Source organism: Oryx dammah, unplaced genomic scaffold (assembly GCF_014754425.2).
Source record: "Oryx dammah isolate SB20612 unplaced genomic scaffold, SCBI_Odam_1.1 HiC_scaffold_11209, whole genome shotgun sequence".
NCBI classification, from domain to species: domain Eukaryota; kingdom Metazoa; phylum Chordata; class Mammalia; order Artiodactyla; family Bovidae; genus Oryx; species Oryx dammah.
In genome coordinates, this window is record NW_024080602.1 from 3,386,395 (window position 1) to 3,407,506 (window position 21,112).

Here is a 21,112-nt window from a genome sequence, read left to right on the forward strand (position 1 = left end):
AATAAGCTTGGCCAGAAGTGACTAGTCTTCCTCTCATGAATATACTGTTAACTATTTACATAGTTATTCTTTTATAGCTTTTTATTACAGTTGTTCTAGACATTTCTCTCCTCCACAAGAAAGGCAAAACTCCCTGAGGTTAGCTATGGGGTAGGGGTGCAGAGGTGGTGTGAAAAGGCTGAACAGAAAGAAACTGCAAGCACAAACAACAGCAGAAGAGAAAGTACCAGGAATTCAACAAAAGTAAGTCTAAGAATAACACCCACGCCCTCTCCTAAAGAAGTCTTATACTGGGTACTACAGACTACAGCCTTTCCTCCTGCTCTTCATGTTAGTTATTGGTAATATTATTTCTAGAAATCCATGCCCAAAAGAAATACAATGTAAGCGACAATGGTTAGCCACACATGGAATTTAAAATTTTCCACCGATCACTCTTTAAAAAGTAAAGAGAAAAAGGTAAAATTCATAGTATATTTTGCTTAACACAGTATATATCCACAATGGTATCATTCAAACATATAATCAATACAAAACAATTGAAATATATTCCTTTATTTTCATGCTATGTCTTCAAAATCTAGTGTATCTTTTTCTTACAGCCACATCTCAAATGCTCAATAGCCACAAATATAATAAACCACAATGGAAAAAAATATGAAAAAGAATATACATACATACACATATATGTGTGTGTATAACTGAATCACTTTGCTGTATAGCAGAAATTTATAAATGAACTATACTTCAATAACATTTTTTAAAAGCAAAAAAAAAAAAAGTAACTAAACAATGCAGCTCTAAAATAATATCCCTGTCATTCACTGGCTCCAAACCAATACCCTGGGTTTGACTCTTCCTCATTACTCTCCAACCTCACACACTTACTTCCATGGCCTCACGTTAGATCTTTGCACCAAAACCTGTACCACCTTCAAAAATTACCCATTCAAATACTCCCCTCTCCAACTACCACCTATTCTTACGTGCTTAAGCACCTTCACTCCAACAACTCAACTTTATCATGACCTCCAGTTAAGTGATGTTTATCACTCTCTATCCCTTCAGCTTAGATTCCTTTATTTTTTTGGTGAGGGGCGGGGCGTGGTATAGCATTAAACATTCCTGTGCAAAATCCTCTTCCCCACTCTATGCCTGGTACACTCTACTTGTTCTAACTTTACAACTCAGGCCAACAGAAGAATGCATGCACATAGGCAAAGAGATGAGACAATACACTCATAATCATCCATCTCAATGGGTATAGGCATCCTACTCAATTTTCCAGTAACCAGCAAACTTCCCACAGAAAGATAACTTTCATATCTTTCCCTTGCTCCTCTCATATCTCCCTTCCCCCAATACCACCTTTAGGAAGCATAGCACTAATGTCAGTCACTCAGTCATGTCTGACTCTTTTTGACCCTTGGATTACAGCCCACCAAGCTCCTCTGTCCATGGAATTCTCCAGGCAAGAATACTGGAGTGCATAGCCATTCCCTTCTCCAAGAGATCTTCCCAACCCAGGGACTGAACCTCATTCTCCTGCACTGCAGGCAGATTCTTTACAGTCTGAGCTGCCAGGGAAGCCCACTTAGGAAGCCTGCATAAAACCAATGACTTTCTCTAACAACGTTATTTGGTATATTTGATATATATTTTTTAAAAAACTTGGAAAATTAAACAGCATTTTTTGCTAATTTTAAAAATTTAGATTCATATAAGTGCAGGAGAACAAAATTATCTTTCATATAATATATATAAACCATATATAACCATATAACCAGAATACCAGAATATAAGTTTCATGAGGGCAAAGAATCTATTTCATTCCCAACCTACTACTGAGCATCCAACCTAAGTATCTGGCACATAAACCAGCCTTCATTTTTATTGATGGAATAAATAAGAACCTTGCTGTAAGCAACTGTGATATGAAAGACCAAACCTGAAACAGGCAGAAGGAAAGGGGAGGAGAGAGTGTTTATTTTTTTTCAAGATTTAACACAAAGTATCTATAGCCCAGAAAAGGCATAATTATTTTTACTTTACATAAGACTTTTAAAAGTGTATCAAACAATGGACAAAAGTCAAATATAACTTTTAATGGTTTGCATGTGTGCATGCTAAATCGCTTCAGTCATGTCTGACTCTTTATGACCCTGTGAACTGTAGCTCGCCAGGCTCCTCTGTCCATGGGATTCTCCAGGCCAGAGTACTGGAGTGGGCTGCTGCGCCCTCCTCCAGGGGGCCTCCCTGACCCAGGGATCCAACCCAGGTCTCTTAGGTCTCCTGTACTGGCAGGCGGGTTCTCTACCACTAGGGCCACCCAGGAAACCCTTTAATGGTTTATCCTTGAACGGTTTACGCGTCCACTAAAAAGCTAGATTTCTCCTATAACTGATTTAATGTCTTCATAAACTATACCACAAACACATATAAATCTAAGCACTTCTGAAGACTTAACCAAGTGTGGATCACTGTGGCCATTTACCAAAGCCCCCGTCTCTTCCCCAAACATCACTGAGCGTAATTAGTAGATTCCATGGGCATGAATATTTTCAAAATGAGGTCTCCAAAACTTCACTCTCCACTTGTGGAATCCTCCTCTTCAAAAAATGCTATGTCACATTTAGAAATTTATAAAATTGTGATATAATTAATAGTTTAATTAGAAGCAATGGCTTAAAAACAACCTTACAAGTAAATAATACACAAAACTATTATTTCACTACTAGTTTTGATTTTTAAAGTAAAACATATTAATAAAGCTGCATGGAGGAAGTGGGGAGGAAACAGGATGTGGTTGCACAAAAGAAACCCTCAAAGTTTTGGAATACTCTGTTACATTTGGTGTTTGTTTTATTAGTCATCTATAAGTTACACATTGCTTTACAAAGTTATACATATTATTCTGCATACATATTTATTTTTCTAAAGCAACCTAGCTTTCTCTCAGAAAAGAACACAATTCCTATTAACACTCAATATAAATCCTAATTGAACACTAGCAAATATTTAAGAATGGTCAAATATTTTGTATCATAAGCTTTGCAGCAAGTTTACAATGTCTTTCAGTTAAATACAAAGTGACCATACACAAATATCTATCATACTCCCTCCCTAAAAGGAAGCATTGGAAGGACTGATGCTGAAGCTAAAGATCCAATACTTTGGCCACCAGATGCAAAGAGCCGATTCATTAGAAAAAATCCTGAGGCTAGCAAAGATTGAAAGCAGGAGGAGAAGGGGATGACAGAGGACAAGACGGCTGGGTGCCATCACCGACTCAATGGACATGAGTTAAACTCCAGGAGATGGTGAAGGACAGGGAGGCCTGGCGTGTTGCAGTCCATGGGGTCACAAAGGGCTGGACACGACTGAGTGACTGAACAACAAAAAGGAAGCATAAAGAATAAAGGAAGAAAAAAAAATTCATTCACAAGCTCAAGGAACAATAATTGCTCTGCGCCACCAAGTACTTCAGCACAATGAACAAAAAAATATCCACACAAAGTTTCCATATCATGAAGTTTGAGCACATATCATAAAGATCTAAAACTTCCAGACAGGTCACCTGCAAAGGTTCAAGAACTGAAACATCACTCTTTACTCCAAACAATACGGAAATCATCTTTAGCTTATGAGAGTAAAGAAGAGAAAGTGTCTATTCAGAATTATATCATACTTCAAACTGGAGTTTCAATCAATAGATAAAACAAGTGTTTAATTTTCTGAAAAGCTAAGATTTGTCAAAGATTTAACAGAAACTGAGTAAAATCATTAATTTCAATGTTCACTTATTTAAATTTCTCCTGCTCCTAAAGATTCTGACTACTTTAACTTAGTTTGGCGAAAGAAAAAAAAAAGCCAAAACAATACTTTTTAAAAACCATGGGGCAGGAAGGGTTGTGGGCAGGGGCAGACAGCTGGACAAAAGAGACACAGGAATCTAAAAGCCTGTATACATAAATTTTTCAAAATAAAAAGCTATTTTTATTAATCAAAATCATTCACATGTGAAAGTTGAGGAGAAACAATTAACTTTTTAACTATGTCAGGAACGCAGAGATTCAAAGTTAAGCAAAAGGTAGAGAACAATTATGCATGGCTCTACTGCCCGTCTTAAGCAGATAATTTACACAAGATAGTATGTGTCCATCTCCCTCATCCTGATTCCTTTCCGTCAAGAATTATGTCTTAATTATCTTTGTATACTGATGATTAACACAGCACCAGGCACACAATATACACTCAAACATTTACTGAATAAATGAGTATAAGAAAAGGCCTGACTATATAAAAAGTAAAATATTCTCTTCAGTACTACATTTTTAACGAGACATAGGAGACTATAAAAAGGAAAATATTAAAGGATTAGTTTTTAAATAAAATGAAAAAATTATTTTCATATTAATGAGGTATAATTATGTGTGTCCCGTGTGCTTACTTCTTCAATACTCTATAAAGAAACTGAAAGTGAAGTCGCTCAGTCATGTTTGACTCTTTGCGACCCTAAGGACTGTAGCCCACCAGGCTCCTCTGTCCATGGGATTTTCCAGCCAAGAATACTGGAAAGGGGTGCCATTTTCTTCTCCAGGGATTGAATCCCGGTCTCCCACATTGCAGGCAGACTCTTTACCCTCTAAGTCACCAGGGGATCCCCTTCAAATACTCTAAACTCATAGCTAATTAATAAGAGCTTGGTCTTCATATCAATATCCTTTTCCCCCTTCACTTTATTTGCAGAATCACTTTCAATAGAGGACAAATTCCCTGAATTCCAATAGTATTCACAGTATCCTCACCACCACCCTCACTATATGCACACAGACACACATCACCTTCAGACTCCATTTCTTCAAATGGGTTATGCAATCAGTATGACAGATGTCTGAACAACCAAAAACTCACCACTTTTAACAAAGCTACAAAGAAAACTGAAATCTATATGCAAAACAAAATGTCCAGTATCACCCTCCACACTTTGCAGAATCACCTGTTAAAATCAGCAGTTTCCAGAGAATAACTCAGCACAGTCTGAAGTGTTTGCCTATAAGAAAACATGTTCTAAGCAACTAATCAACCTGTAAGCAGCAAAATTCAACCTACACAATAATTATAACACATTAATAGTTTATATACAAATACGACTAATTACAAATGAGTCTTACCTATATACTTTCCATTGGGCGTGGCAGAGTTGCCACTTATAAAAACTTAAAAATACTTGCCACATATACCAAGAAGTAACTTTTTAAAAGTAGTATGAAATTAAGGATTATTAATTTCAATCGTTCACCCTTCCCAATAGTCTCAAATATAGCTGACCTGACCATCTAAAGAGTGCAAATTAACGGCAATTCCAAAATTCATGTTCTTTGCTCTAATTATGATCAATTCAAAATACTTTAGAAAAGATCTTTCACCTTTAAGATGCTACTTTATTTTTATGTCATATAATAATTTTTGTGACAAAAATCCTCCTTTTCCAATCTTAGTTTGACATCTTACACAAAGATGCTTGAGATACAGAGGCTGAAGTTTTTCAAACAACTTTAAAGAAGAGTAGAAAGTGAAAAGCATTCAGTCCTGTAATCTCTAGGTCCCACTTTAATACAAAAGAGAAAGGGAGAAAACAAAATAGGTCAAATGCAAATCAATCATCTTCTATATATGTGGTAAGAGCTAATAATGGGGCTTCCCAGGTTGTACAATGGTAAAGAATGCAAAAGTGATGAGGGTTCCATTCCTGGGTTGAGAAGATCCCCTGGAGTAGGAAACACAACCCACTCCAGTATTCTTGCCTGGGAAATCCCATGGACAGAGGAGCCTGGCGGGCTACAGTTCATGAGGTTGCAAAGAATCAGACACAACTGAGCACGTATGCATCCAAGAGCTAATAAGATCTGCTACAGAGGAAATTATCGATTAAAATTAGGCGAGAGGACATCTGTATGGATTTTTCATTTACTCAAGCTATTTCCATCTCCTACTATAGAAAAAAAAAATGGCAACAAAGGGTTGAGACATAACCTTGAAAAAATAAAAAAAAAATCACACAATTCCCACACCATTACTGACTAAAAGTATTGGAGCACGTTTATTCAGTTCAGTTCAGTTGCTCAGTCGTGTCTGACTTTTGCCACTCCATGGACTGCAGCATGCTAGCCTTCCCTGTCCATCACCAACTCCCGGATCGTAGTCAAACTCACATCCATTGAGTCGGTGATGCCAATCAATGCAATAGAAACCATCACTGCTTAGCATTTTTACTACAGAGACACAGGATACAATTAAACAGCTTTGCTTAGCAAACTTGCCTTGAAAATGGATCACTGTTATCTATAAGTAAAACTTTTTTCTTTTAAATTATAAAAAATACCATGGATAAGAAGATGAGAATGATATTCCCATTTTAAGCTACACTGTGTATCTTACATACGAGTGTTCAGGGTCTCACAAGTTTTGACTCTCTGGGTTTTTTAATAGTCTTGAAAATAGAGGATTCCCCCCTCCAAAAAATACTCTGCTGATTAAATCTATTCATGTTTACTGTATTAGAAGTTAAAACTGGAATTGTTGTCTAATGGATATAATTTTAGTTTTAGAAAACGTTCTGGATATTGGTTGCATAACAATGTAAATATATTTAATAGTATTAAACTGTATACACTTAAAAGTGGATAAGAAGTAAATTCAAGTTATACATATATTACCATAACTTAAAACTTTTAAAGAAAAACAAATTAAAACAGAAAATTTTGAAAGATTCATTGTCATTCAAAATACATTGCTTGTTAAATCAAAATATTAAACTATTCAAAAACAAAAAAAGCAAAAATAGTCTTTGACATTTTTGCAAAGCTCTTTAATGTTTGGTTTAATAAAGACAGATTCATTTTCATACCCACTTTCACATCCAGTCTACATTAGGTTGTTCTGACTGGAGTACATGAAGAAAATTCAGCCACATGCAGATATGCAATGAGAAAAGATGCAATATTTCAATAGCTCTCCCAGGTAACTGGGGCTTCCCTGGTAGCTGAAACAGTAAAGAACCTGCCTGCAATGTGGGAGACCTGGGTTCGATTCCTGGCTTCAGAAGATCCTCCGGTGCAGGAAATGGCAACCCACTCCAGTATTTGTGATTGAAAAATTCCATGGACAGAGAAAGCTGGCAGGCTACAGTCCATGGGGTTGCAATGAGTGGGGTACGACAAAGTGACTTTTTTTTTTCCCAGATATGGGTATTATTTCATCCTTCACCAAAACTCAACAAGTGGCAGTTTCTTAAAGGCTGCTCCAATATGGAATGTGAATCAGTGAACACTTTCTACTCTTATGTACTGAAATCCACTCATCTATCTTACATTTCCAATGGATCATTTTACCATTTTGTAATACCATGCATTGATTATTTAGAAAGTAATAGTTGAGAGTTATGTAGTCCTGCCAATGTTGATTTTGACCCTTTTACTATAGAACTTCGCTATATGACATTCATTAATAGCACCACTGATCTTATCCCCCCCAAAAAGTCAAGTATTGGCAAACTGTCAAGTTCAAAGTGGTAAACACAAGTCTTCCAAAATTCTATTTTCACTTGAGAGCCAGAATTTTATCATTAGCAACAAATACTGTTAGTGTGTCTTGTGGTGCAAACTCACTTGATTTAGTTTTGAGAAAATGTCTGCCAAATACCCAAGTCTTTGTACTTTGTCAGCCATTCTTTCAAATAAAACGGTATCCCATTTAAAAAGCAGCTAGTTCAGCATGCAACTCAAACAACTGTACTAGTTCTTTTTCTTGAATTAACCATCAGATTTGGTGTTTAGTATAAGCGGTTTACAGGACTTTCATCACACAAAATATACTTTAAAATGTGCTCAAGGATTGAGACATAATAAAATTAAGTTTTACTGCTTCATCATCTTAATTCCAAGTACATGATGATGTCCCAAACTAGTACAGTTTACTACTACTGCCCTAATTCACGCAATTTTACCCACCACTGATTATGCAAATATCAATGTAGCTAATGGGCTTCCCTGCTGTCTCAGATGGTAAAGAATCTGCCTGCAATGCAGGAGACCTGGGTTCAATCCTTGGGTCGAGAAGATCCCCTGGAGAAGGGAATGACTACCCACTCCAGTATTCTCACCTGGAGAATCCCCATGGACAGAGAAGCCTGGCAAGCTACAATCCATGGGGTCATGAAGAGTTGGACATGACGGAATGACTACCATTTTCAATATAGCAAATAATGCCTTACTTTTACTGAGAAAAGTTTTGACCTGGAGGATCCCCAGAAAGAGTCTGGAGAACTAACAGAGGTCTGGGAAACAGACTTTGAGAACCACTGTAATAGCTGATGCATTACTTGGGTGATTAAGAAACAAATATTTTTGGTACATATCCCTCTGTAAGAGTGTTTAAATACACGTTTACACGGTAATGGGCTTCCCAGGGGGTGCTAGTGGTAAAGAACCTGCCTGCCAATGCAGCAGACGTAAGAGACAAAAATTCAATCCCTGGGTCAGGAAGATCCTCTGGAGAAGGAGGGCGTAACAATCCACTCCAGTATTCTTGCCTGGAGAATCCTATGGACAAAGGAGCCTGGCAGGCTATGGGCCAAAGAGTCGCAATGACATGACTGAAGCGACTTAATAGTAGCAGTTACACAACAACATTCTCAAACCAACTGGTATCTAGCACTTCATTCACAGTCATAACTCAAACATATAATGAATGACAGAATATGACAAATACTTCCTAAATAAATAACAAATAATTACCAAATACCTACCATGTTAGACTTTGAGGTAGGTGCTTCTACATTCCCTTTTTGGGGTAACTCACAGAAGCCCACAGACCAGACTGATGATTTTAATATATGAGAAAAATATTTACCCTGAAATATTTCAGATCTTATTTTTTTAGATTACACTTACGTGGCTACAAGAAAAAGTCTTAAAATTCACCATAAAGCATAAGATAGCATGTTTAAATTCTATTTTAAGCAGTATGCCATGAAGCTAAAAACAGGCTTGCTCACATTCAAAAACCCAAATACAAAATGAATTGCTTTGGCTGTGTACTGCTAGCGCACCATAAAGAGCCTACATTCCATTTCTCCTCAAGCCAAACAACCCTTACCTGCTACAATTTTCATTCCTATTTTTATGGGAACCTCAAATACAACTTAACTGGAGTTACATTAAACACTGTCAACTATTAAAAAAATTTAGCAAAACCATCAAGACTAGTTAAGAATTTTTAGACATATACACTGATAAATCCACAAGCTAAACCTCAACAAATATACATATGAAATATCTGCACTGTAAAAAAGAGAGAAACATTCTCACTTTGGAACATGCAATGGAAAGAGCTTCAACATAGTATACTGTTAAGTGAAAAAAGCAAGTCAAAGGATACCATGTATAATAAGATTAAGTATAGCAATGTATGTACATTCATTTAATAAATACTGAGTTCTATGTCCCTAATTTGATTCAAACCTAGACACATACAATAAATTACAAATGCTATACAGACACAATTAAATGTCCACATACAGAAAAATGAATACACAAACGGCTACATATGATTCCATTTATATGAAGTGTTCAATATAGGCAAATTTATAGGGCAGAAAGCAGATAAGCAGTTGCCTGAGGGTAAGTGATTTGTGGGCAACAGGGGTGATAGCTAAAGAATGCAAGATTTCTTGGAAGGGGAAGGGGAAAATATCCTGAAATTGGTTGCAATAATAGTTACACAACTTTGTGAATATATTAATATTAAAGTACCATTTAATTGTGCACATAAATGGATGAAATGCATGGTATGTGAATTTTACCTCAATAAAGCTTATGTTTCCGCCTCAAATAATAGGATACCAAAGTGGTTGCAAGGGGCGAAGGGTGGGTGGGGTGAAAATGAGGACTTAAAATTTTACTCTACTTACTGCTGTATCATGACAATGAGAAATGTATTCATTTATTATCTATATAACTTAAGAAATGTGAAAGATAAACCTAAAACGGCTTTCCAAGACAGCATATTCAAAAGCAGAGACACTACTTTACCAACAAAGGTCTGTCTAGTCAAGGCTATGGTTTTTCCTGTGGTCATGTATAGATGTGAGAGTTGGACTGTGAAGAAAGCTGAGCGCTGAAGAATTGATGCTTTTGAACTGTGGTGCTGGAGAAGACTCTTGAGAGTCCCTTGGACTGCAAGGAGATCCAACCAGTCCATCCTAAAGGAGATCAGTCCTAAATATTCATTGGAACGACTGATGCTGAAACTGAAACTCCAAAACTTTGGCTACCTGATGCAAAGAATCGACTCACTAGAAAAGACTCTGATGCTGGAAAGATTGAAGGTGGGAGAAAAGGGGACGGCAGAAGATGAGATGGTTGAATGGCATCACCAACGCGATGGACAAGAGTTTGAGTAGGCTCCGGGAATTGGTGATGGACAGGGAGGCCTGGTATGCTGCAGTGCCTGGGGTCGCAAAGAGTCAGACACAGCTGAGTGACTGAACTGAAAACAATCTTCATAAATTATTCTGGATTCATCTACGAAGCAGCCATGAAAAAAAGTGTGACAATATGACCCTATCTCAGAACACTGACAACTTAAGACTGTTATATAAATATATGCATCTGCCCCCTCACTAACAGAAACAAATCTTGAATGCAATTTGACAAATATATCTTAGGCACCTACAGTGTCCGTGTCCACAGGGTAGGGATAAGGGAAAATGGAGTGGCATACAAAGCAGAACACTGGTCAACAACAAAAAAGCAAACTAGCTCTAGCTTTAAGTAAAAGACTTTTGCTACACAGTGGAGGAGGCAAAACATACACACAGAATGTACTGGGGTCAGACTAGAAAATCTTGAATACCAAACTGAGAGCTAAAACTTTATCCTGTTTTCAGTGAAAAGCCAGTGGAGTGACAGGATGAAAGGAGTGTTTGGGGAAAACTGACCTTTGGGCAACCAAAGGGGGAAAGTAAAAGAAGAGAAAAATAGCAGGAAAGGAAAGAAAGAGATGAAGTTTCTAAAAACAGGAACATGTACAACAGTCCTAAGAAAGTTATTGATATTTCAAAGTTACCAGCTAATGTTCAAAGGGTTTGTTTTGTTTCTTGATCTAGGGCGAAGCAGAAAAGGAAAAAAAGATTTCTTCATTTTGATGAATTTCAGAAGTTCATGACTAAGAATGAAGTTTTACCAGAAAATTCTGAGGGGAGGGGAGACTTAGGGAGTTTTTTTCATGTGCTACCATGAAACGAAGACTAGACAGAATCAAAACCAATAGGAGTTCCACAATTTTTAACATGGAAAAGGAAGTAGTAGTTACAAAGTCACAAACACTTTGTAGCAAGAGTAGCAAAAAATGCATAATAATTAGCACTATTTCTTAAATTGTAGCAAAGGAAAACTTAATATTTTTAAATTTCTCTATGGCCTATCTCCAAAAAATCTTAGTGATACAATTTGTTAGATAAATGCTGAAGATTTAGGTGAGGACCGAATTTAACGTCAAAATTTAGAGTTTGATCAATTTCATATCTTTAATTTCATTAGCTGCTCCTTCCACAGTGCAGTACTTTTCAGATACTGCACAAGTAATATTTTTAATTCAATTCACATGCTTTTATTAACTGATTTAACCCATCAGGTTCTTTAAGACAGAATAAATGTTTTCACTGCCAAAGAAACCTCCTCGCTCTAACAGCCTCCCCAAAACAATGTCACCTACCAACTTTATACTATGGCAACACTTTGCTTTGAGATTAAAAATACAGCTAAAGCAAATATTCTCAAACTCTATTTCTATTTTCATAATCTATTTCATACTTTATCAAATGTTCTGATTCAGAACATTTATATAATGTTGACTTAATCTATCTCTGCCATCATTTTATAACTTACCTGGCAGATTTATAGGAACAGAAATAAGAAAGGTATAGACAATGAACAAATCAAAAATTACTTTTCACTGAACACTTCACCTAATCAAAACACTATTTGCACTGTTCCTGAAGCACAAAAAAAATAGTCTGTAGAATACATACATTTAGTTAGAATAAAACACTGGCAAACTTTTGTATCAGGCTGTTTGTCAAGTCATTGTTTAAAAAAGCAAAAAGTGGAAGTAACCCAACTGTCCAATGATAGGGTGTGTGTCTGTTAGTCAATGAGTCGTGTCCGACTCTGCGACCCCATGGACTGTAGCCCATCTATGGAATTATCCAGGCAAGAATACTGGAGTGGGTTGCCATTTCCTTCTCCAGGAGATCTTCCTAACCCAGGGATCAAACCCGGTCTCCTTCACTGCAGGCAGATTCTTTACCATTTGAGCCACCAGGGAAGGCCAATGATAGGGTATCAGCTGAATAAAAGACAATGTTACCTCTCAAATGATCAGAGAGACCTCTACTGACTACCCTGGAAAGACAACCCATGAAAACAGCAGATTACAAATAAAGAGTATGAGCTCTCTTTTGTGTTGAATATACATATGCATTTGCTCTAAGAGAGAAAGTCTAAATAATATTTCTAAGTACTGTGATTACAGGTGCTGTTTATTTTTATGCTTACTTTTCAGTATTCTCTGAAGCTTTCTCAAGTAAAATGATATCTACAAGAATTAATGCCTATGATTCCAACTAACAAACTCCAAACTCTTCCCTGCAAAAAGCCCAAGGAATATCCAAAAATACCTTGGCACAGAGCAAGAGGGAAAGTATTAGCAACAACATAACTAAAATTCTTTGTGAGCGAGGCACCCTCAAGGGTTCCAGGACTGACATGGCACCTTGAAGGCAGCCTACAGCAGAGAGTTTTGAAATCATAAGTCCTAGGCTCAAATCCCTGCCACTTTCATTTGTATGACCTTGGACTAGTCATTTACCCTTCTTTGGCATACTTTATCAATAAAAGGGAGATACTACCTGCCTTTCCTATCTCAAAGAACTGATGGAAAAATAAAATGAGATAATGTGATACATTATGAACTGCAAAGTACCATATAAGATATTATTCAAATACATATATTAAAAAACAAAACAAAACCAAGGTACTTGATGCCACAGCAGAATACACTACAACCAATTCTATGACGTAATGACCAGCAGTTTTGTTTTTTAAGACTACATCTCACTATAAACACTGCAGTTTTTCAGAAGCTTACACAATTCTTCCCATCCCTATTACAACTCTAAGCCATTTTCTTTTCTTATCCCTAGTTACGAGCAAGAAAGGGTACAAATTACCCTGAACTCAAAAGCCTTTGCAAGAACCCTGGAGTAGCACGTTGATGGAGTTCACCGGGAGAAACCCAAGGTTAATCAGCTATGGACTCAACACTAAGCACTACTGCAATCAACAGGGATTACAAGAGACTCTTTGAAGAGAAAGACAATACGATCACCCAGGAGAAAACAGCAGAGGAATAGGAGATATTCAAAACTATTATATGAAATACTTAAAAACCAGAGTGTCTTACAAATTGTTTTTAAATGCTGTTCATAAAAATGGTGATTTAAAACAAAAACCATCCAAATGTGGCACTTCAGCAAGGCAAGTTATGGAGATTCAAATCAAACTCATGCATAAACTGTCAGATTTACTTGCTTCCATCTAAAATAAAAGCAGACAAATTACACCACAAAGACCAAAATTAAATGGCTAGTTCTTGAAAACAGAGAGGCAGAATACAACAACATAATTTACTGACAGGCTTGTAGAGATACTACTTTTAAAGGTATGGTTTTTAAAGTATGATTTCTCTTCCCCTTGAATTCTATTATTTACTTCACTAAATGATAATTAATTTCTTCCTTTCCACTGTTCCTCCTGAGGTAAGATGGCAATATAACCCAATTTGACTTTTAAAAAAAATTACAAATATTTTTTGCATTAAGTACTTTAAGAGAAGCTACATGAAGCTGTCACATTAACTTCAAAGATCATCTGGCCATCACACCCTCCTGCTTTTAAGCTCCTAAAGATAATAAAATGCTCACTCTCTACATTCTTACAAATGTCATTTATGGGTATTCCCCTAATGAAAAATTAAACCTTCCATAAACAAATGAGTACAGAGAATTTTTTGATATGTATGACTCACAATCTAATTTTTATTGGCAGTATCTATAACTGTTGCAGCTTCCACTTGCAGGAGATACAGATCTATCCATTCTTCCCATCTGATCCTGCAGATTTGTTATAGATTTAAAGGGACTCACTAAAATGGGTCATGAGGAAAAACATTTACAACCCACATTTCTTTTTGCTATGGATTGTATTCATAATTAAGATAACAAATCACTGTATTTACTCTAAGCCTCACAGTTGGAAATCCATTGGAATACTATGTTGTCACCTAATACTTAAAAAAAAAATCTGACTTTTTCTTAATTTTTTACTCTGACTTTTCATTCCTTATTAGGAATAAATGCTATCTACCTCCAAAAACCACACACACAAAACCACTTATAAAATATAATTTCCAAAAGTATCTTCCAAAGCTTACTGCAGAGAAAATTATATATACACACTCTCAAATAACTACTGTAGGCGTTCCTAAGATCATCTCCTCCCCTTAAAAAAAAAAAAAAAAACAGCAAATGTAACCACAATCAAATATAAACAAAATATTTAACACAGCTATCACCAACTAAGCAATTTATCACAGCTCTTCAAAGTACTTCACACAATGACAGACCAGTATGTCAAGAGCAGTTATAACAATCTGAAGGAAAAAAACACTGTACAACAGAACATAATAATAGGGAAAACTCCTTTAGAAAAACTTAAGTAGATTCTGGAGAGAGCAAAACAGGAGACCAGTTTTAGAAAAACAGTTTCCCCCCATGTGTTTAGCATTTATCTGATGCAGGCTCATTTTTGTAAAGAGAAACTTTACCTAACAAGACTCACACCAGGGATCTGATCTATCCCCAAAGGCACTTTCTTAAAATGAGAAAGAACAAAGGAGGAAATCTCCCAGCATGTGCTTTCCATACCAGTTTCTTTGGACAGCATCAAGAGTGACAACATAGCCAGCACAGGCTTTTCAGCTTTACTCTGTAGTCCACGTATAACAGAACTGATTAGCTACCATTCAGAAGGATTCCTAACAAAATAAATACTAGAATGCAAAGATCACAGCGACATAGTGACTACATTTTACAACTACAGAAAACATGTACCTTAAAGTTGCATACTTATTTTAAGAGTTAACTATCTCCAAATATTCAAATTCCTGGGGCTTTTTCATTTAAGTCAATAATTTGAAACTAGAAAAAACGAAACCACCCATTCTAGATTTGCTCTCCCTTAATTTGCAATTAGAAGTAAATTAAAAAGAATGACGCTCAAAAGCAGACTCTAAATATACAAATTTTGTAATGTTAACACTGAAAAATTATTCGGAAAACCGATCTCTCGGCGAAGCTTTCCAATGAAAAACTCTCCAGAAACAAACCTGGCGTTTGCCTGTTCTAGGAGTTATCGTTTCATTGTAACAGAGATAAATCTTTAAATAATTTTTACTGATTAGGAAAAGATGATTCTCGGCCGCCCCCCCCCCCAGGATTTATAACTATATATCCCAATCTCCACTCTGACAGCGATGTCAGTTCTCTGGGTAAGGATACAACCAGCTAGCTGCTCGGTTCACACGTAGGAAACCACAGAGAAGGGAATATCGCGTTCAGAGCCTCGAAATAATACGCGTTAGTTAAAAACTGCTTGCTACTAAACCAAAATTATTCAAGCGGAGCCCCATTTGTCACAATCCAATCACAAGGGTTCCACCCCCCTCCCCCAACTGCTTGTGCAGTGGTATATCTGCTTCGGTAAAGAAGCCATCATCAGGTAAAGAAGACTGGGGTGGGAGAAAACGCGGGGAGAAGGGGGCACCCTTTCATCCAATTTCGCGAGGCGTGAGTAATTGGTACAGTTGAGAGGAACGGAGGAACGTTCTATTTAACTGGAGGTTGAAGTAGGATGAGGGGACAATGTCGTTCAAATCAACATGGCCAGCAAGATGTCCCTACAAACAAAAGGCAACGGGGGGATATAAACACGAACCATTCACCTCCATCAGCTATAGCATCGCCATCATGGTGTGTGCAGAGACCCCCTAAGACTCCTCTCACCCTCCACACCAAGCCAAAAGGAAGAGATGGAAAAGAAGGGAGAGTATCTGCTGCCCACCACCTACCATTGCTTCCAAATACACACCCTTCGAGGGGGTTTCTCCCCGCGGTTGCCCGGAATCAGAGAGAAAGAGTACCGTCCCGCCCAGGCAGACTCCCCCGCTACCCCCCAGTCGAACCTCAACGCCAGCCTGGGGTTCACTAAACTTTACTGGAGCTTCTCCCCTACATCCCCACTCCATCGCCCCAGGATCGCGCTGCCCACAAACGGGCACCCCGGGCGCCTCCTGACAGGCGGGTAACCAGGGAGAGCCGAGTCCGGGGCGGGGGCGGCAGGGAGCCACGGAGGGGCGGGGCGGCCAGAGCCAAGTTCCCGGGGGTCTGAAGAGAGCGCCTGACAGCAGCCCGGGACTGCAAAGGAGGAAGAGGAAGCAGCGGGCAGGGAGGTTTCCCAATCCCCCCAACATGAACACCCATCCCCTGCCCCCGCTCCTCACGGGGGGCGGGGAGGCTGCCTGGAAGGTGAGGAAGCCGAGCCCCAGAGACAGCCGCGGCCCCCACCTCCGGACTCCCGATCTCTTCCCCCGCCACCCCCGCCAGAGGCGCCCACAACAATAACACGCCGGGGACGACCCGTCAGCGCCCCCGAGGCACCCGGGGCCCGCGGCCCGCCGCTGCCGGGCCCCCTCAACTGGGGCCAGGCACGCCGATCCTCTCTACAACTCCAGGCCCATGTGGAGTCAAGCCCAGGCGGCCCCCCAGGGTCGGACCCATCCCCCCCGGCACCAGCGGCGCCGTCTCCGCGGCCGAATATTAGAAGTGAATTCGAGCTGCGCTTTACCTTTAGTTCCGCACTGTCCGCCATCTTGCGTCTGTCAGCGCAAGCGCAGTGAACCTCGCCGGGGGCCGCCGCTAGGCCCGCCCCTCTAGCCAGCCTGGCCCCGCCCCGGCCCGTCCCCTCTCTCCCCTCCACCTCCCCGGCCCGCCCCGGGCCTCCGCCCCGCTCCGGGCTCTCACAGCCCCGCCCCGGGCACGTACAGCTGCGAGACGGGCACGTACTATTTAAATAATGGCGCCAAGCGAGGAGGTTTGACAGTTACTCCCTCCCTTTCTCCCCGCCCCCACGTCCTTGCCCGGCTGGCGCCTCCAGGGAAAGGCCGGGGCTGGAGGGCTACTGGCCTGAGCCCCGCCCCTCCGCGGCCTGTGGAACCCTTCTGCAAAGCTTCTATACCTGCAGCCACAGCAAACAGTAATGCCCCTCTCCCCTAATCAGCAAGTCCTTTTCAGCACCTGCTACCTGCGAGGCTTCACGTGGGCTGCAAATAACAATCCGTTACATTTAAAGGATCACTTGAAGCATTTCCAGGTTTATTAGCTCAGATCCTCATCATGAAGCAGTGAGGTAGGCAGGGAAGAGATTACAACTTTTTGTGGTGTATATGTTCAGACATAAAAGCTCAGATAGCAAAAGTGACTTACCCAAATTAGTACTTAAAAGAGGTTGAGGACGTTCATTCATTAACTTATTTATTTTCACAAATATTTATTTAGCAACTATGTACCGGCCCTGCTTATAAGGGCTATATATGTGTATATATATATATACACATATACTTTGGGAAATTAAATATAATACAACAAAGTCCCTGTCTCTCTGTAGTTGTCTAACATGGGAAACAGACAACTGAACCAATAAAGATACGATTACAAGTGGTGATGAGTACCAAAAATGAAGAAATTGTCCAGTGAGAGAAAAGGGGGTTGGAAGGAGATGTACTTAATCCTGCAAGGGCTTTCCCCATGAAATTGACATTTAAGAAGTGTTGAAAGAATTATTTCACACCTTTCCCTCTCTAAAATCCTCCTCCTAAACTCCACTTACTGGTGCTAAACTTTGTGTCACACCTGATGGAAAAGATATCATATGTCTTCTCAGCATTAAAACTACTCTTATAGGTGTGGCAACATTTGGGTTACTATAAGTTTTCCTGTGCCTATGAAAGCCAGTCCCTCCACCAGGAGGGAAACTGACTTTTTTCCCCTCCCATGTTCCTCCTACAATTACCCTGCCCTCCAGCATCATTATTTCCCACCCATTAGATTATTTCTATATCCAAATAAACATACTGAAACTCCTCCCATCTAAAATAAACCTCCTTCACTCCAAAAGTTCCTCCAGAACTGCCCAATTTCTCAGTTCTCTTTACTGCATAAATTCACAGGTTTTTGAAGAGCTCTCTACAGTGCTCTTTCCCACTTTCTCACTTCACATTTTCTTCTCTGCCTACTCTGATCGAGCTTGGACTTCCCTCATCAACATCACTTATCAAGATTACTGATGATCTCCAGGTTTCCAAAGCCAATTGCCAATTCTCTGTTCTTATCTAAATTGATATCCCAGCAGATTCAGTTGACAAGCTTCCTTTCTTTTGAAACACTTTTCCACCTGAACTCCCCTCAATATCTTATTTTCCTGATTTTCTGTTCCCTGCTTGAGCCTCCTTTTCAAAATCATTTGTTGTTTTTTCCCTCTTTTTCTCAATGTTGCGGTGCTCCAGGGTTCAGCCCTTATCATCTTCTCTTTAATTTTACTCTCCCCAAGTGATCTCGTTGACTCTTAAGTCTAAATCTGTGATGACACTCAGATTTCTCTCTAGCCCAGATACTCCACCAAAACCCAGATTCAGAAATTCAACTGGTTACTTAAAATATGATTGATCAGAGATGTATTAATATGTCTTTTATTACCCAAAGTTATTGACCAGAGATGTATTGATATGTTTTCAGAAAATGAGACAACATCACAGTGTTAGAGCTTAAAGTTGATCAAGTGTTCATTATACAACTTATGATCGCCGTTATCAAAAACATTTTGCTCCATTAGGTTTTTGTTCCAACCTGTGTATATTATAAATGCAGGTTTATTACTATAACATTTTCAAAAATGATGCATTGCAAAATTTTGAGCGAAGATAAATTTTTCAGTAAATTTTATGCAGAAACTTTTTCTGATTGTCCAAGTGACATATATACTAGTGTCTCAGAAGATGATAGCTCTTCAGAATATAGTTCTGATTCAGGCCCTGTGAATATTAGACCAGCGTAAAGACAAAAAACCTGAGTGATTGATTCTGATATGGAAAGTGAAACTCACAGAGCTGAAGAAGACTTTACAGGTGTGTCAGATGTAACTATTGAGTGTAATAACCCACAAAGTTATATAACAGAATTCATTTTGACCAGCCAAAATAAAAATCACTGGCCACAGGTGTTAGTTTCTGCAAAAATCCATCAATCAATAATGAGTTAATACTTTTACCTCATGACTCATGGTCTTCTCAGATCCATAGCAAAAGGCCTTGATCTTACCCCCAATCCTGGCCTTTTCCCAGTATTCTTAGTGGATGGCAGGATCACCTACCCAGACATTCAAGCCAAAAATGTAGAAGTCACCCTTGGTTTTGCTGCTTCATTTACCTCTCACATCCAATCCATCAGTCAGTCCAGCTGTCCCTATGTCTAAAATATATCCCAAGCCCATCCGTTTCACTGTCTCCCCTACCACCCTACTCCTGCTGCTGCTGCTGCTAAGTCACTTCAGTCGTGTCCGACTCTGTGCATCCCCGGAGACGGCAGCCCACCAGGCTTCCCCGTCCCTGGGATTCTCCAGGCAAGAACACTGGAGTGGGTTGCCATTTCCTTCTCCAATGCATGAAAGTGAAAAGTCAAAGTGAAGTCGCTCAGTCGTGTCCGGCTCTGTGCGAACCCATAGACAGCAGCCCACCAAGCTCCTCTGTCCATGGGATTTTCCAGGCAAGAGTACTGCAGTGGGGTGCCTTTGCCTTCTCCATCATCCTACTCCAGGCTGCCATAATTTCACAAAAGGACTGCTGGAAAGCTACTCAACTGATAGGACCACAGACTTTTTTGATCCTAGGGACTTTTGCCTTCTAGATACTGTGGTATAATAACAGATAAAATTTGATTTTGTCCCTAGTTCCTGGAGGGCTTCCCTGGTGGCTCAGAAGGTAAAGAATCTGCCTCCAATGCAGGAGACCAGGGTTCAATCCCTGGGTCAGAAAGATCCCCTGGAGAAGGGAGTGGCAACCCACTCCAGTATTCTTGCCTGGAGAATCCTGTGGGCAGAGGAGCCTGACGGGCTACAGTCCCTGGGATCGCAAAGAGATGGGATCGCAAAGAGTCGGGATCGCAAAGAGTCGGACACCACTGAAACACACACATTGGTTCCTAACACACAGCTCCTAAAATCCTTATTTCCTGAGTGATAGAATTGCCTTTTGTTAATCATAACAAGCCCCTTTCCATCACACCTGAATTTATGTTACAGAGGTGACTCAGGGTGGGGCTCCTGGGTAGCTTCAGGATGGGAGTTGGTCGTTAGAAAATCAAATGTGATTAGAGGGAGGACAGTGAAAACCTGGAGGCCCTGGCAGGTGAGGTGGGGTGCCTGAAGAAGGTATGAAAGCTGTGTATCCCCTCCTCTCATACCCTGCCCTATGCATCTCTTCCATCTGGCTGTTCCTGTGTTGTTTTCTTTATAATGAAATGGTGAAAAGTGAGTGTTAGTCACACAGTCATGTCCAACTCTTTGCGACCCCATGGTCTGTAGCCTGCCAGGCTCCTTTCTCCATGGGATTCTCCAGGCCAGAATACTGGAGTGGATTGCCACTCCGTTCTCCAAGGGATCTTCCTGACCCAAGAATCAAACCTGAGTCTCCTGCATTGCAGATAGATTCTTGTAATCGGGGCTTCCCTGATAGTTCTGTTGGTAAAGAATCCACCGCACAGTGCGGGAGACCTGGGTTCGATTCCTGGGTTGGGAAGATCCTCTGGAGAAGGGAAAGGCTACCCACTCTAGTATTCTGGCCTGGAGAATTCCATGGACTGTACATGACCATGGGATTT

General features: G+C 39.7%; 1 protein-coding gene across 1 annotated transcript in view; it reads right to left on the minus strand.

Moving 5' to 3' along the window:
* LOC120860889 (E3 SUMO-protein ligase PIAS1) overlaps positions 1-17,078 on the minus strand; it is a 124,357-nt gene extending 107,279 nt beyond the window's left edge. Inside the window, exon 1 of the mRNA XM_040236599.1 lies at positions 17,028-17,078. Coding sequence (XP_040092533.1) covers positions 17,028-17,051 — 24 coding nt within the window. The 5' untranslated portion in view covers positions 17,052-17,078. The remainder of the gene's footprint in view (positions 1-17,027) is intronic.
* Between the last annotated feature and the right edge of the window lie 4,034 nt (positions 17,079-21,112).